Below are 18644 nucleotides of genomic sequence, written 5' to 3' on the forward strand. Positions count from 1 at the left end.
AGTTTTCAACACTTCTAGAATAGCACTCGAATGAACATGGCCTTCAAATTAAGATTCTACCTTATGTCAATTTAGCTGTATTTCAGAATGTTATAATATTGGAGTTTTGGGTCAAGGTTAAAATAGCAAGCATAACTGCAAATATTGACGCAACAAGATTTTAGTTTTAAATAAGGCTCTGCTTTCATATATTTGCAAATCACTAATGCATGAATTTAAAAAAAGAACCCAAGGGTATATTTCTCTTTGTGTAGTAGCATCTAATCAAAAATGCATTGATTTTAAATAAGTGCAGAGTGACATACATGGATTATCAACACCGAAGAGAGATTTTCAGACATCAGATTAAATGTGGGTGTTGCTATGATAAGTGGCTTTAAACTAACACAATGTACTAGGGAACCAAGCGTGATTATTTTGCTGTAGCTCAAATGCAGTAGAAAAAATAAAGGTGTCTAACTTTTCAAGTATTTCAGTCAAATTCGTTGCCTACATAAATGCTGACACTAGTCTTTGTGTTCTGCTGCTGTCAGGTTACAAAACAGAGCTCTCCTAGTCAGAGGCATTTAGGTATCTAGAGCAATCTAGGCATTAGTGGTTTCAATGAACACCTGAACAATGGTGTTTAACCACATTGCTTGACCCCATAGGTCAAGTATTAGCCTAATTAATGACTCAATAAATAGCTACCCAGTCAGGTCACACTAAGCTTAGCAGCAATCGTTCTGAACACTGGCCATTGAGACTGCTCAATGAATGTTAATCCTGATCATTTCTCTAATAATTTGAAGCAAATAGAAATCCAAACTGCTCTATCGCATGCATGCAAGTGGCACACCACTTAGTTTCATAATTAGCTACTAAAGTAGTATATAGAAGTGGTCATCAAAGTACCTTCTACAGTATATGTGTGTCTTGAATAACAATACATTGGTTAAGTATTATCTTACTAAATGAGAAATGACACTAACGAGCATTAATGTCCTTATTGTTCACTTGTATCTTAGAAACCATCAATTCTGTTTTGACTTGCAGCACGTAAACCAGCTTATTTAACTTTTGAATGGAGCTGAGCAATGATATGTGATTCATCAAAGCCATAGCTTATCAGATTTTTATAAATGATAAGTCACATTATTTACTATTTCAGTCAGCAGAAAACGGTAAAGTGCAGAGGAAATAGCAGAATTTGACAAGTACTGGACTGAAAAATCAGGCAAACTGCCAACAAGATCAGTGTTGGATGCTATACACTCAACGCTGCCTAACAGAAGTGTTATAGTGATTCGGGCTCGAGCCAACAACTTGCTAAAGAAGGCTGCGAGAAAAAATGCCAGCTGAATTTTTTATGTTGTTGAACCTTCTTATTATCATTGCGTTGTATTTGTCAATAAATGTGCTCTTTTTGAAGACTAAAAGAGACCAACTCCGCAGTAATGCACTTGTATAGTTATTTTGTATCAAGCAGTCTTAGCTATTATTTTATGTACAGAAAATGTGCATAAAACAATGACTATGATAGATAATACAATACCGACAATAGATATTATCTGTTGTACTGCACTGTACACTATGATGTATTATTCAAGAAACAAGCTCTAAGATAAATTATAATAATTCTTTTAAAGAAAAACTAAATATAAGGAAATATGCCACAGCAGCCAGTTTACTGACAACTTACTGTCAAACCGACAAGCCCAAAAAATTACTTAGAACGCTGTGCTTGACTAAAAACAATCAGAAATTCACTACACAATGAGAAATATATCTTTTTGGGTCATTTTCCAAATTTAAGTGAATGTGTCTGAGTAGAATGTTCTATCAATTTCTTGACAGTTCAGGGCATTATTATTACTGGTAAAACGTGAATAATAGCACTCAGTATTACTATTGATCAATAAAACCACCCAAAGTCAAGAGATCTAAAGTTAGAAAAAATTTGGTACTGTGCTGGGTCCAGCCCGACTGATCATTGCTAACAATAAATTGCAGTAAGAAAGAAGTTTTGAAAAGCGAAAATGCCCTCAAGATAGAATGTTATTGTATTTTTATTGGCTCTCTACGTGACATTAAGTTTTTCCCTGGGTTCTACATAGGCACAATGGGCTTGTTTGGAATCTACCAAATTTATGGTGGTGTGGTATTGCGCAGGTTTTGCAACCTGACACTCCATTCCCGAGTGGGGAAATGTTTTTACTTAACGTTCTAAGAGTGGCTTAAGATGAATAGAAAGACATTCCTGTTATTGTATGTTAGATTGAGTAACTAAGTATGTTGTGCAAGTAATTCATATTATTACTGTAGATAATATGCACAGCAAGCAAAAATGTGTGTGTTTCATTTTAGCAATCACAGTAACTGAGTTGCGTCCATGCATTGTTACCAACTAATTTTTTTTAAGTTTTTGTATGCAGTGCAGCAGCGATATGTGACTGAATAAGAAACTATAACATAGACCATATTTACAAATATTGAGTTACATTATTCGTTTATATTAGTGAGCAGAAAGTTATGCAGCCTAAAAGAAAATTGAGAGTTCAAAAAGCCATGATCGGAAGATTGAGGCAAACTACCAAAAATGCCAGAGCTGTATACTGTTAAAAGAAATTGGTGTTTGAAAATTATAATGATGACTTATGCCCGAGCCCACAACTTACTCAAGAAGCTGCAAAATTAAACTGGCAGCAGGGTCTTCTTGTTGTTGAGGCTTTTGTAATATCGCATTAAACTTGACGTCTGAATAAATTTACTCCGTTTGGTGACTAAGCAACGACCATTCTATGGTACTTGACTAGTTGAATTTTTTAGTATCAAGCATGGTGGCTGTTGTTGTTTTAAATACAAATTTATTGATTCCTACGTTAAAGTTTAACATACTATACAATATGTAGGTTCTAACAACAATTATTGTTGTTTTATACAGATTGTTGTTTTATTGTACAGATTATAGCAGACTCTTAGTTGATCTATAAGTGATAGCAACATCCCAAATTATGTGTAAGCCATGGCACCTCTGCATTGATATGTAATTTATAGCAACCTCCTAAATGATATATAAATAACAGCAGCTTCCTAATTACTATATAATTCATTGCAGCCTCCTAACTCATATATAAATAGTAGCTACCAACTATATGAAATTCAAATTATAGTAAACTCTTTTGTGATCTATAAGTCATAGCAGCATCCTAAATTATATGTAACTCATAGCCGCCTCTGCAGTGATATGTAAGTTATAGCAACCTCCTAAATGATATATAAATATCAGCAGCCTCCTAATTAATATATAATCCATAGCAGCCTCCTAACTGATATATAAATAATAGCTATCAACTATGGAAAATTCAAATTATAGCAAGGTCTTAGGTGATCTATAAGTGATAGCAACATCCTAAATTATATGTAACTCATAGCAGCCTCTGCAATGATATGTAAGTTATAGCAACCTCCTAAATGATATATAAATATCAGCTGCCTCCTAATTAATATATAATCCATAGCAGCCTCCTAACTGATATATAGATAATTGCTACCAACTATGTGAAATTCAAATTATATCAATTTCTCAAACGATCTATAAGTTATAGCAACATACTTTATTATATGTAAATCAGAGCAGCTTCTAAAAGAAACAAGTTATAGCAAACTCCTAAATGATATAAGTTACGGCATCTTACTAAAGGGTATGTAAGCTATGCCATGCTATGTAATGTTTCCATTGTAACTATTACATAAGTTACAATGGTAACATTCTAATATGTGTAATTTGTAGCAATCTGCTAACTGGTAATCATTATTTTTGCTTACTCATTGAGGTATGAATTATTTTACCTTCAAATTGATATGTAATTTACAACAACCATCTAGACATTCTCCAAGTTTTGACAGTTTTTCTAGTATGCATATATACAAAGTATGATAAGGCGATGACTATATATTGTATGATACCATATTCTCCTAAAATTTCCATAAAAATATATAATAATTAGGAGGTGAATAAATATATATATATCTACAATGTAGATAAATTAGACCATATAGGAGGCTTACCCATATATATTTGCGTTAACTCCTAATCCCTTATATTCCGCAACCTCCTAACTGGTATATATTTATTCAACTCCTAACTCGGAAATATGGGTATATATATATATATATATATATAAAGGCTCAACAGTTGAAATAGAGAGAGCCTCAGCAGTTAAAAGAGCCTCAGCAGACGGAAGAGAAAGTAGCTCAACAGATAAAGGATAAGGAGTTAGAGTCATTGACGCTGTTCTCTTTTATAGGTGTCGCGGTTAGCCTGTGACAAGGTGTTTGGGTGCTCAGGTTCTGTTCTTTACATTGTAGAGGGTTGGTATTTGAGTAGACCTATCTTGAGTACGGCAGTGGAATGTACTGACTGGAAATGATGACTAACTCCAGTTATTTTGGTCATTTCTGATAGAAGTTAGAAGTACTGTGTGCATGTCATCGCCTCAAATTTCTTTTGGCTGTTTTCTGACAGGCCTATCAATGCATTTTCTCTGATGGATTCATTCCACTTGGAAGTTTTCAATTTTCTTCTTAATCTTTTTACCATTGTTATTTTTTCTATGGTTTTTTGATGCATCAGGTGTTTTGTTCGTTGCTGTATTGCGTATTATATCTTTTGTAGTTTAGTCGTTGCTCCCTTCTGGTATCTGCTTTTGCTAATAGGTATCTTCATAAAATAGCGCAATCAACTTGCTGCTTCTGTTGTATGGAAATATCAGCAAAACAAGATATCAAGAAGCAAACCTCAACAATTAGTACAATTGGTTTAATCATCAAAACATCTATGATATATAAATAAGATTCAACCAGAAGACGCACATTACTCAGAAAATTAGAGAGCCACAAATCAGAGAACCGCAAATCAGAGAACCACAAATCAGAAAACCACAAATCAGAAAGCCACCTCTAATGTCATTACATTAGAGACGATTATACGTATACAGATCTGCTACCCTAACATGCTAAACATGACCTAGATACCAGGAGGTAGTCACGAGTTCCACCATTCATGTTTTCATTACTTAAATCAGATAGAGATTTTCGCAAACAAAATATCTTCACACATCTCAGTACACTCTAATGACATACTTAAAACAAGCACATCTATATACTAACCCTCTGCAACATATAGAACAGAACCTGAGCACCTAAACACCTGCTCACAGGCTAACAGAGAGATTTATAGAAAAGAACAGGTCCAATGACTCAGCCTCTTTCCCCTTTGCCTGCTGAAGCTCTTTACCCTGCCTGTAGAGCCTCTTTCTCCATCATCAGCTGATCTCCATCACTATCTCAACTGCTGAACCTCTCTATCTGTAGACTGTCATGGCTTTCATTTGCCTGTTGAAACTTGCAGCAAAGGTATAACTTTTATTGGTTAATTTAACCTTTTTTGTCATTGATATTAATGTTTTAGAACTTTTGTTAGCTATGCATTGTAATTGTTTGATTTATAGATTAATTAAGTATATTTTACTGGTAAATCTCAATATTGCTTATAATAGCTTGAACCAGTAAAAACCAAATTAGTTCAAACAAGCTAAGCCAAAGCGCACAAACTAAGCATGGTCAGAATAAAATAAGATGACAAAGCACATTCAACACTGATGTATGTGTGGATTCGGATTAATTATGGATAACATAATTCCTCCCTAAACATAGGCTACACAACAACACCGTCGATGCGAACTGTTGCGTAATCAAAACTTAGAAAAATGTGCGCAGCATTGCAACAAACAGGAAGGGACATCTAAAAGTCTACATGGCGCAGTTTAGAGAGTTAATGTGTGTTGTACTCATCAACTATCATTATTGACCTTCTCTATGAATGGTGATTTTTTTAAACTTGGCTCTGCTTCAAATTTTTTTGCGTAGCGACGATAATTGTAAACATAATTATTGGTTATATATTCATGTCTATTTGTCATGTATTGCGAAGACATTGGCTCTTGTGTTATTCTTTGAGAAGTATTCTTTTTACTGCCTTACGATGTATGAAAACCTGCCTCAGCTTTCTCCAGGTTAGTTGACATAAACGTGATACTTGAAAATGGGAAAACTGTTTAATGACATGCTGGTCCAGCAAAGGCTACGTACCGTAATTTATATAATCCTCAGAAACCTTTCTTTCCCATCGTCATTAATGTTAATGTGGCACATGCATGGACTTTTTTGTTTTGTCGCAACGGAACACTACCTACGTAAATAGCGTCTACGTCCCGAACGCCCTATGTTCCCCAGAAAGGATTTGTTTACAACACGCGCATATTTTTTGTCGATGCACTACTGACGAAAAAGCTAGTGATGATTCGCCAATGCGCATTGAGCATTCTGATGCTACAAACATAGATGAAGACCCATGTTTTTCATTTGATGATATAAATGTACTCATGCTAACCTAGGTGTCTCATGATTTGAAAATAAAATTATGAAGGCCTAGGTTTTACTCAAAAATATAATTCATGCTTTCTATCATAATAATCACGCAGTGACGCAGCCCTATTATCTTGATTTTATGAGATTATAAATATGGCCATGCAGGCCTGTGTTTTTCACTGCATGTATACAATGATATACAGCTCCCCATGCGGGGGCTGTATATCATCGATGTATCATACAATGTATATGTAAATATGTATTACTATTTCGTGATTATCTTATTGAGTGATTATCATGGACCAGCATGACTCTATTCGTAATTAATGTTTATAATGTAATATTAGATGTTTACATCTCATGGACACCAGTGAATAAGCTCACATAAAACAAGGAAACCATCTTTGAGAATGAAGTTTTTCAAAAACCAATATAAGTAATATGTTTTGCATCTGAGCATGGATTTATCAGTTTTAAATGTGTTCACATTGTAGTTGCCAGTCATCCAATGCAGAAGAACTACAATAGCTATCATCATTGACGCCTTGTCAAAAATGTAGCCTGAAGTGCTGAACAATGTTTAATATTTATAAATTGAGCTAACTTAAGGAAAGTGTCTTATGAAATTACTTTTAGGCCTTTGATGAGTAATTATTGCGGAGAATGTGCAACAGCCAGCTAATCACAGTTTTGTGATATGTTTATTGCTTGGAAATCGATTGCCAAAGATAATCAGAAATTATAGCAAGTGTCATATGGTAACTCCCTTATGCATTTTCTGTTATAAATGCATGCTACCTAAATTGGAGCTTCTGACATGGAACATCGCTGTCCAAAATACTTTTATGTTCCAATTCAGGCTTATTGAAGTATATAATAATTACTTACATGTAAAAGTAAGTTATAAAATGCTGACCATGAATTTTTAAACATCATTAAGACGCATTCCTCTATTTGCCACTACTAGCATGTATAGACGTCGAATGTATAGTCTTTGTGACTACACTATAGACCAGGGTTTCCCGATTAGAAGTGCACACCCTGAGTGGTGTGCACTGTTGTTTACTGTGGGAAACAACAGTGCACACCCTGAGTGGTGTGCACTGTTGTTTACTGTGGGAAACAAAAAAATTGTAAATATGTTCAAACAAATATGTTCTGCTAATAATGTTTTGCAGAACATATTGAATCTTCAATGTTACTATTTTATTATATTGTTTTACAAGCCATGAAATTTTCATCTCAGCAAAATGTTTTCATTAAAAATATCTATCCAAGTTGTGGCCACTAACATAGTTCCAGCTCGTATAATAGGGCATCATATATCATATCTGAATATTTCTCTTCATATTTAGTCCTAAGATATGTAGCTCTCACTATGCTGTATACACAGGTTGGTAGTGATCACAAGCATTGTTAAAATTGTGTCGTTCGCAATAAAACGAGTTGTCGTATCATGTGCGATCTAATAATTCAGTAAATTTGCTAACGACGAGAATCTTTGAAATCACGGACAATGCGTTTTACTAGCGATAAAATTTATTACGACCTATATAAAAATCTCGTGCTGATGATTGGCTTGAGAAGAGATAGCATATTTATCACTCATCGACTCATTCATACACACTCACTATACGCATCACGAATAAACCATCCGCTTGAATCTGAGCATTTCAAAAAAATAACTTATTCAAACGCGTATATGTCTAGACAGGGCGTCTACAAAGACAAAAATGACATCAAATTGTAGCTGATGTTTTAGCCTTATATTGCTTCAAGTGAAATAAACTTGATAAATTGTTTTGTTTTCCTGTTCACAGTGCATGCTAACCACTTTGGCAAGTTATAATTTGTATTTAGGTGATTTATGCTCAAGAAACACCTCATATATAAAGCTTTTTGTACATAATATCACTTGTACACAAGTAGCTGATACATAAAATTACTGGTGGCTAGAGCCTTTCATACCCTAGAGTCAGTTGGTCAAAGATTCACCAAGTCAAAGAGTCACTCAGTCATGGAGTCACTCTTATGTATAGTCATTGTTCAATAGAGGTGCTGGTATGCATAGTCACTTAGACATGGAATTACATGTATATAGAGACAGTTTTATGAAGAGAGAAACTCGTATGTCGAGTTATTGGCATATAAAGTAACTCATACAAAAGGTACATACACATATAGAGACACGCTCATACTGTATATCGAGTCACTCCTATGTTGTGTTATTCATATGTAGAGTCACTCGTATGTCGTGTCATCCATATGTCAAGTCACTCCTATGTTGTTCATCCATATGTCAAGTCACTCCTATGTTGCGTTATTCATATGTCAAGTCACTCCTATGTTGTGTCATCCATATGTCAAGTCACTCCTATGCTGTGTCATCCATATGTCAAGTCACTTCTATATTCTGTCATCCATATGTCAAGTCACTCCTATGTTGTGTCATATATAAAGAGATTTGTACATACATGTAGAGTAACTCCTGTGTAACGATATGGCGCCATTCCATACTATAAGTGTGTGAACAGCCTGGAAAAGACAACATCATCACTCTGCCTAATCAGAGTTTGAGGACAAAGCCTTTGCACTTAAATATTAGTCTGATAGCATAAGCCGAGTAAAATGTGAAAAATAAGAAACAAGTGTTCCTAAAGAAACCAAAAACGGCAAAACCAAAATGTACGTAGACATGCGTTGTTAGAATGATTTTTAAGTTGGTGACGAAGCTTGTAAATTTAACCATCAATGTGGTCTGTATATATGCTCCTCACGCCCTTCTTGCATAGCCGAGTATCGAGCGAGCATGAAGAGGTAATCACTCAGCCTGCAAAAAGAACTCAGCAGGTAAAGCGCATGTTCCTCACATCCCGTAACGTCACTTAAAAATCATATCAAAATTCATACTAAAATTAAAAGACATATTAGCTAATAATATCAACGCCATAAAGCATTGTGGCCATATCTCGTATTTCGCAATGAAGCTTGCGCATATGGCAATTAGAGATATGCTAGAAGATGTTGACAGTACAGAAAATTTCCATACGACTGATAATGCTACTTTGTTATAAATTTATGCTAGTCTAAGAAATGTGTTCCTTAACCCATGATTGACCTTGAGAATGTTGGAAAATACTTCAAAATTTCAACTCATTAGAAACAATTAAAACAATTCAGTTGGACATATTTATAGTCACTCAGGGAGCATACAAAGATAGTAGTTGCTCATAGTCACTCAGGGAGCATACAAAGATAGGTGTTTATAGTCACTCAAGGAGCATACAAAGATAGGTGTTTATAGTCACTCAAGGAGCATACAAAGACAGTAGGTGTTTATAGTCACTCAAGGAGCATACAAAGATGCCCCTCGGTAGGTGTTTATAGAATAGACTAGCGTTAAATTTCTACATGTTTATCGCACTATTCAACACATTTTTATTTAAAAACGATTACTTGGGCATGTGCATTGAATAGCATGGAAAACCTGAGATCATCCACATTTGCTAGATAAAAAGAACATGGATCATTTCATATTAGACAAAGATTGAAAATAAAAAAACATTGTAAGACTAAATCTCTTTTAAACTTGATAGACTTTCATGACTAGTTAGTATGATACTGCTCATTGATTGGTCAATGTAAAACTGAAAAAAAACAAGAAAACAAAAATACACAGACTGAAAGAACATGAGATGCTAGTTTTTGTTTGCAGTCCTGGCATAAAGCAAGGGGCAGATAACTAGCAAGTCATGGCATAAGGCAAGGGGCAGATGACTAGCAAGTCATGGCATAAGACAAGGGGCAGATAACTAGCAAGTCATGGCATAAGGCAAGGGGCAGATAACTAGCAAGTCATGGCATAAGGCAAGGAGCAGATAACTAGCAAGTCATGGCATAAGGCAAGGGGCAGACAACTAGCAAGTCATGGCATAAGGCAAGGGACAGATAACTAGCAAGTCATGGCATAAGGCAAGGGGCAGATAACTAGCAAGTCATGGCATAAGACAAGGGGCAGATAACTAGCAAGTCATGGCATAAGGCAAGGGGCAGATAACTAGCAAGTCATGGCATAAGGCAAGGGGCAGACAACTAGCAAGTCATGGCATAAGGCAAGGGGCAGATAACTAGCAAGTCATGGCATAAGGCAAGAGGCAGATAACTGGCAAGTCATGGCATAAGGCAAGAGGCAGATAACTGGCAAGTCATGGCATAAGACAAGGGGCAGATAACTAGCAAGTCATGGCATAAGGCAAGAGGCAGATAACTAGCAAGTCATGGCATAAGACAAGAGGCAGATAACTGGCAAGTCATGGCATAAGACAAGGGGCAGATAACTAGCAAGTCATGGCATAAGGCAAGAGGCAGATAACTAGCAAGTCATGGCATAAGACAAGAGGCAGATAACTGGCAAGTCATGGCATAAGACAAGAGGCAGATAACTGGCAAGTCATGGCATAAGGCAAGGGGCAGATGACTGGCAAGTCATGGCATAAGGCAAGGGGCAGATAACTAGCAAGTCATGGCATAAGGCAAGAGGCAGATAACTGGCAAGTCATGGCATAAGGCAAGGGGCAGATGGCTGGCAAGTCATGGCATAAGAGAAGAGGCAGATAACTGGCAAGTCATGGCATAAGGCAAGGGGCAGATGACTGGCAAGTCATGGCATAAGGCAAGAGGCAGATGACTAGCAAGTCATGGCATGAGGCAAGGGGCAGATAACTAGCAAGTCGTGGCATAAGACAAGGGGCAGATAACTGGCAAGTCATGGCACAAGACAACAAGAGGCAGATAACTGGCAAGTCATGGCATAAGGCAAGGGGCAGATGACTAGCAAGTCATGGCATAAGGCAGATAACTAGCAAGTCATGGCATAAGACAAGGGGCAGATAACTTGGCAAGTCATGGCACAAGACAAGAGGCAGATAACTAGCAAGTCATGGCATAAGGCAAGGGGCAGATGACTAGCAAGTCATGGCATAAGACAAGAGGCAGATAACTAGCAAGTCGTGGCATAAGACAAGGGGCAGATAACTAGCAAGTCGTGGCATAAGGCAAGAGGCAGATAACTAGCAAGTCATGGCATAAGGCAAGAGGCAGATAACTAGCAAGTCATGGCATAAGGCAAGAGGCAGATAACTAGCAAGTCATGGCATAAGGCAAGAGGCAGATAACTAGCAAGGAAACCTTCAACCTGTTTGTTAGTTTAAAGACGTGTCATCATAATTTGTACTGGATTTTATTTTTACGTGAACGACCCGTACATGACAATCTTCTTCTGCGTGACAGAAAGTAAAACTGTGACCGTAATTGGAAAATCTCACAAATGAAACTGCCAACTTCAGTTTTCTGAGGAAGCTACATGAATCACAGCCATGGATAGGCTGAATCTTATCCTAAATCTTGAATATTCATTCTCAAGTTTCATGAAGTAAAGTATCTAGCAACAGCTGTCACTGCACTTCAAGAATCATCTAATGCTATCATTTAGTTACATGACACGCGGAGGGACAATAAGTAACAGAATAAATACAAAGTACATAAGCTCGACCTGTTGATGTAGCGAAATACATCTTCATTGAGCTCTTCTTCAAGCAACAGATCAGCGAGGTGACGCTCAGCTCGGCGGCACACAGCACGAGCTAAATGCAGAGATGAGCTAGTCTTTCCACCTGACTAAATGAAACGTATATAAAGAAACATTTGCACCTTGTAGCCATGAGCAATGTGTGATGTCATATCCTCACTATATATAGCTGCATTCTAATGGTTATGAGTATTTCGCATGATTTTTTATTCTCAGCATAAATAGCTGCTTTCTAACTGTATGAGCATTTTGTATGAAGACATCACAACTATAAATATCTTCCATTTTAATTGGCATTTCATCAGATTAAAAACACTAGGATTAGTTCGAGGTCGCACTTGGCACTTATCAATGCAGACAGGTTTTATTGGTCACTCACTGGTAAGATGAAGTTGGTAAGGGCTGGCAGCTGGGATGACATATAATCTATAGCCTTTTCTAACTCCTCAACTTCTTTAGGATTAAAATGTAGCTTACCTGTAGGGAATTCGCATACAAAAGTTTCAGAGAAGGGCATGCTTGCTCTTATCAAAATTATATTAGTTTTCTAACTCTCCAGCTGAAAAATAGGCTGTACAGATTTGTTAGTTCTTTAACTTTTGATTAATAACTCATTCTAAGACCGAATAGACCTAAATTCTTAAGTATAGTATAGCTACCGCTTCAACATAGAAATACTACTAGTATAAAGCAAGCCGCGCGTAAAACTTACAGCTTTACACACAACAAACACCTCTGCATAGTTCTGCTGTAAATAAATGTCTAATATTATCATCAGTAACGTGTCTTGAAATACATGTAGATCTGATTTTCCAAACAATGGTTAAAACAGAAATTATTTAAAAAGATGCGGTGCTTACTCGTATGCGCTTCACGAGCTGAAGAGAGAGGTGTAGCGACAAAGCTTCCAATATCTTGAAGAATGCATTGTATCTTCACCAAACTATCAGTGATTGAGTGCTTGGACTCTTCAGCGAATGCAATAGACATGCTAAAAGTTTTGAATGGGTTGAAGACAATAAGTAAACGGCTATTGCAAAATTAGCGCAATGGTAAGCAACTTGGAATATCTTGTGGAGATCACAAGGTGGAGAACACTAATGTTAAGCAATTCATGATTGTGGTATTGCCAGAACTCACTATAACTAAAGTTGCTGAATATACATAATGGCAAAAGATGATTAGATGATTTCACCGATAATGTTTGGCAATGATATCTTACCCGAGAGATGAAGAAAGCTCGTCAATTGTACCAAGAGCTTGGAATCTCATGTCTGATTTTTTTCGGCGCTCACCCGAAAACAACATCGATCCTCCTTTATCTCCCGTTTTTGTATAAATACTGACATGACGACGAGTAATCTTTTCATTATTTGATCTATAAAAACACAAATACATGCATCTGACATGATCATCTGACATGATCACCTGACATGATCACATCAGTCAAGCCTACAGACAGCAGTTTTTTACCTCATACACACATAATATACACATATAAAATGACTAGCAAAAAAACTGTCTTATCTTCTAGGATTTTAAGAAATGTGGAATTTTATTCTTTCTAATTTTTTTATGACCTAATGACAGTTGACACGATAGAATTATTTAATGCAGATAAGAAGTCTGAAATGCACTGGTTCATTTTTTAATTTAGCATTTTAAGCTTCCAAAAACTTTTTCGATTACTATTAACATAACATAGGCCTTTTAAAAAGTGGCTTAAAAATCACCAGAATACTTTTTATGAGAACCATTTGTGTACATGCAAGTTGATTTGTTTCATAAGCACTCAATAGACTCAATAGGAAAAAGTTGAATAGACCAAGTCAGCTGGATTGCTCATCACTTGCAATTTCCAACAATCTTGGAATATTCCTTAACACTGAAAAGGATGGAAATGGTAGTTTTACATTTTTACAATGACTGCGCATTTATGATCCAAAACAGAACTCATGTTGGTAACTTTGAAATGCCGGGCACTTTAGTAACCTTAAATGGATATGATAGAAATTTATGCTTAGATGATGGTTGAGGGAAGCAGTGACAAAATTGCAACAAGTAACTAGCTCAACTGATAGATAGCCATGCTATAGATGTAATCTTTGGCCGTTATGCTACGAGAGAGAGTTGTTATCTTTCACAATTTGAAGTTGTGAATAGATCTCCCAATAATTGGTCTAGGTGGTCTTAAAATTGTTCAAACACCACTCAGACCTGGAGACAGTCGCAAGAGGCAGACAACTCTAGAGCTGTGGTGATCTCCTGAGTGAATTCATGAAAGTAGCTGTAGTCAATTTCATAGAATCTTAGCTAGTTGCTCTTTAGGTAGCGAGTTTAAATCCAGTACAAGGTGTCATTTGCAACTGGCCTCTCATAACTCATGCTATTATCGATCATTTTTCACTAGCATAACTGTTAAGAAATTTGAGCGTTACAAAACGTTAAAAAACTAGCAAACTTGACAGATCTGTAAATTCTGCATCTTGCTTAATCATTAAAGAAGCCCAACTAACACATTATTATGATATGATTGTTTTTTTATGGGTGTAGCCATTTCCCAGAATTACTAATGTTGAAAAATTTATTGTCATTTTGCATCAAGTATTTTTTGATCAAATACTAATCTCAATGAGAAATCTCGATTTAATAATGGCATTGAATAGTAATACTTGTAATCCTAAGCAGTTCTAAGCCTGGTTTGAAACAAACCAGCTGATCTAATCTAATGTTTCATTTTATAAAACTACCACAACTGTCCAATGAGATTCAAATATAATCTATGAAATGAAAATCACACCAAGAAATCCAGAATTTCTACGAAAAAGTGCTATGAGCCAAAACAGCAAAATTGATTTGTAAAGAAGAATAATAGAAATTGTTTAGATACTTCAAAAGACCATCTGTTACTGCCAGTAAAAGACCATCTGTTACTGCCAGTAAAAGACCATCTGTTACTGCCAGTAAAAGACCATCTGTTACTGCCAGTAAAAGGCCATCTGTTACTGCCATTAAATAGCCATCTGTTTCTGCCAGTAAAACACCATCTGTTACTGCCAGTAAAAGGCCATATGTTACTGCCATTAAATGGCCATCTGTTTCTGCCAGTAAAACACTATCTGTTACTGCCAGTAAAAGACCATCTGATACTGCCAGTAAAAGACCATCTGTTACTGCCAGTAAAACACCATCTGTTACTGCCAGTAAAACACCATCTGTTACTGCCAGTAAAAGACCATCTGATACTGCCAGTAAAAGACCATCTGTTACTGCCAGTAAAAGACCATCTGTTACTGCCAGTAAAAAACCATCTGTTACTGCCAGTAAAAGATCATCTGTTACTGCCAGTAAAAGGCCATCTGTTACTGCCAGTAAAAGACTAACATATAACATCAATGAGTTTTAACAGTCTGAGTGTTATAAGGTATCTATTTTTTTCCTCTTTTAGATTTGTCAGGTGTTAGGCTTGTAAAATTGTCCTCTAGCAAAAAATAAGTACAATTATAAGGGTTTTTAGAGCTACTAAGCAGTATCTGGCTGTTGGCATTTTCTTAATGAATATTTGTTATAGCTTTGACAATTAGGGTTGAATCCTACTGACGTGTTCAATAGATTACCAGAGCAAAAATTATTTACCATAGTTGATTAGATAGTCGTCTAGTAACCCTTATAGCTAATATCTAATTTGTCTGCTAACACAAGGTCTGCTACTTTAAGAACATAGGAAAAACGAGAGCTTTAGTTGGAAATCCCATAAAGTAAATATTTGACATGCGGAGGTCTATCACTTCTCACATAATTTCAAATTTAGTCAGCAGTGGGCAATGATAGTTAGATTAAAAACTACATCGGAAAAAAATAAATTGTTTTCTATTTCATTAGTAACGCTTTTGTTTTCAATGTCGCACTGTCAAGGGAGAAATTTTAAATTTAAATATATTAATTATTAGTATTTATATAAGAATTGTTTTGTTTTTGTTATAATAATTATTTGATACTTCAATAATAATATAAAATGTATTGTTTTTTTGTGTGTTTCTTTTGAGTAAATACTACAATGGTTCTATGGTTCTATGTGTAATGGTTAGCCTCTGAACCTTGAGTTCAATTTCTCCCCAAGACAAATTGTGACCGCAGACAAAGTGGCACTTTTGCTCCTCAAAATCAGACAGTATCTATAAAGCAAAATTCAGCCAATAATTCAATCAATAAATCAATCAATAAATCAATCAATGGCGATGGGCAGTACTATAATTTTCCTCGAAATTATTTTGACAGTATCACACTGTAGCCAATAATGAGCCCGAGTATCAATGCTCACAACAACTAGTGTTAAGATTGTGAGGTCTGCAACTGTCTGCAGGTAATTATCTTATAATCGACAATAACACGCCAGTGGATTGTTTCCAAGTGTCTGTGAACTCTATTTTCTTCCAAAGGTCATAATAACAATTATTCTGTCAAGATTCACTAGCTCATGCAAAAATAACAATATGCTTGTATACTTAGCCCTAATTGTTATGGCCTTACTAGGTTCAATGAGTATGTATCTATTAGGTGTGCAGTGGTAGCTCTTTCTGTTGGCAGGGGCGCTGAATAAACCCTCTCCTCAGGGCTTTATGACTTCCTGGCTTGCCACTCTTTGGGTGCTGTGTATTTCTTCGGCAAGCTATTTGCTGCTGGCTCCTTGGCTATCTTGGGCTTCTGTTAGTCTTCTCCTGCCTTGGCTCCTTTCTTGTGCTTTCCCTCTGCTGTTTGGCTTGCTGCCGGTTCCTCTCCTCCGTTGTCTGGCTCGCTGCCAGCTTCTCGCTGCTTTCTCATCGATTTTGCCCCCTTTTTATACTTGTCCTTGAATCATTGCCAATAATTATTGGTTGGTTGTGTTTTGTTTGGGGTCTTGCATAATTTTTACTTCAGATTCTCTGCGGTAAGCTAAAATTCCTTACTGATCTTGGAATCCCATGACGAAAAGCGAAAAATATTTCAAGCCTGGCAACAAATTGTACAAAACTGGCCATAACTCAAAAACTAATATTAGTAGCATTGTGAAATTAATTTTGCAGTAATCCTCATTCTAAGACGCTACTAGCTAGTTAATTTATATGAGGCTAGAAAAATATTATCATTTTAGGCCATTTTTTTCACAGCTATTTCATCAATCTTTTTGCATAAAATACAATATCTTAGTTAATGAAACATTATGCTATATTTTTCTACTGCTATACAATACAACATTTTCTAGATTAAAATTATGTTATAAGCTATATCTAAATATACTAAATAAAGTGTTGTAAATAATTGTCTCGCTGATGACTGGTGGCCACTGGTTGAAGATCTGGTGCATGCTGACTGCTACTTCCCTCCAAAAAGTCATAAATCTAGCTGGCTCCTGTAATATTGGTGAAATAACTCCTCTTGTGCCTGACACTCTGTAGAGTTGTTTGCATCACTGAATATTCATTAGTAATTGTTGTAGCCAGTTAGTCTCTTTCATATTAAGTGGTGTTGGTCAATAATAACCATGATTTAGTAGCAATGTTGCGCTATTTTCTATTTAAACCTTTTCATTATAATGATCAGACAATTTCCAATCCAAATGATGTCCCATATAAGTACATATTGTACGTATTCACATTGCATCAGTTGTAATGGTTGGACAACTCCCATGCTTGATTGATTAGCAGTTTTGGTATTACGTGACGCCACAATTCATCATTTATTTTTGACTTATTGGTCATCTGTCGTTTCAAACCCTGACACCACTTCTCGTTATTATACTAGTCCACGACGTACTGGATATGTGAACTTCAACTCAAAAAAACTAATAACGCGTATACAGTTAGACTACTAGAGAAGCTATACCACACTGAAACAAGATTATATAGCGCAGTCATACCTACAAACGAAACCACTAGCCAGCCTGTGTCGGCCAGACGAGAAAATCGTAAATAGTCGTGGCCTTTTTGTTATCGAAGTAATGAATACGAAACTTGTATTACAGCAACTTTTGAAGATTGAAGAAAACATAGCTAGCTATTCCAGCTATCGATTAAGCAGGATATTTAGATGTTGAGGAAAAACTTTGCTACAAGTTAACAAGTTTTTTGTGAGACGATTAGTAAACAGTTCAGGCACGAAAATGTGCTAGTACGAAAATGGATACGTTGTTACGCAGACGGTTTGTAAGCTAAAATAATGGCGAATTTATGGAGCCTTTATGGCGGATTAGAATGCCAATTTGAAGTTCGTACAAACTTGTGTTTGTAAAAAAATAAGGTGCAAACCGTGCAATATACTGGTATTACGGTAGCATAACCGTAAATCTGGTTATAATAGCAATGGTACACCAACAGACACCCGTTTATTAATTAAAACTAAATTATGTTTGTACTGTAAAACTAGAATATATGGCAAATTAGAATGTCCCGAGTTTGTTATTGGAGTTGATAAACCCGAGTTATATTTACAATCTCTAGTTTGTAAAAATAAGGTGCAATATAGTGGCATTATGGTAACATAACCATAGATCTGGTTATATTAACGATGGTACACATTGAACTTAAAACCCCTGGAATGGCAATCACGTGACTTTTACGTTGTTGTGATATGTAACGTATGCGCCATATTGAAGAGCTAATCGAATGCT

The 18644-nt window shown here is 36.0% G+C and overlaps 2 protein-coding genes across 2 annotated transcripts in view; both read right to left on the reverse strand.

The window, feature by feature from the left end:
• The window catches only part of LOC137388906 (elongation factor-like GTPase 1), a 57803-nt gene extending 51589 nt beyond the window's left edge, over positions 1-6214 (reverse strand). Inside the window, exon 1 of the mRNA XM_068075391.1 lies at positions 6133-6214. The gene's annotated coding sequence lies outside the window, so the exon portion shown is untranslated. The remainder of the gene's footprint in view (positions 1-6132) is intronic.
• Positions 6215-8166: 1952 nt separating this feature from the next.
• On the reverse strand, positions 8167-18135 carry LOC137387192 (corrinoid adenosyltransferase MMAB-like). The gene is made up of 6 exons (XM_068073518.1): positions 17895-18135; positions 13221-13376; positions 12859-12989; positions 12378-12475; positions 11963-12087; positions 8167-9241 (listed from the first exon to the last, which is right to left on the reverse strand). Exons 1-6 carry the CDS (start codon positions 18023-18025, stop codon positions 9160-9162), a joined length of 723 nt encoding a protein of 240 aa, XP_067929619.1. The 5' UTR covers positions 18026-18135; the 3' UTR covers positions 8167-9159.
• Between the last annotated feature and the right edge of the window lie 509 nt (positions 18136-18644).

Source organism: Watersipora subatra, chromosome 2 (assembly GCF_963576615.1).
Source record: "Watersipora subatra chromosome 2, tzWatSuba1.1, whole genome shotgun sequence".
Lineage (NCBI taxonomy): Eukaryota > Metazoa > Bryozoa > Gymnolaemata > Cheilostomatida > Watersiporidae > Watersipora > Watersipora subatra.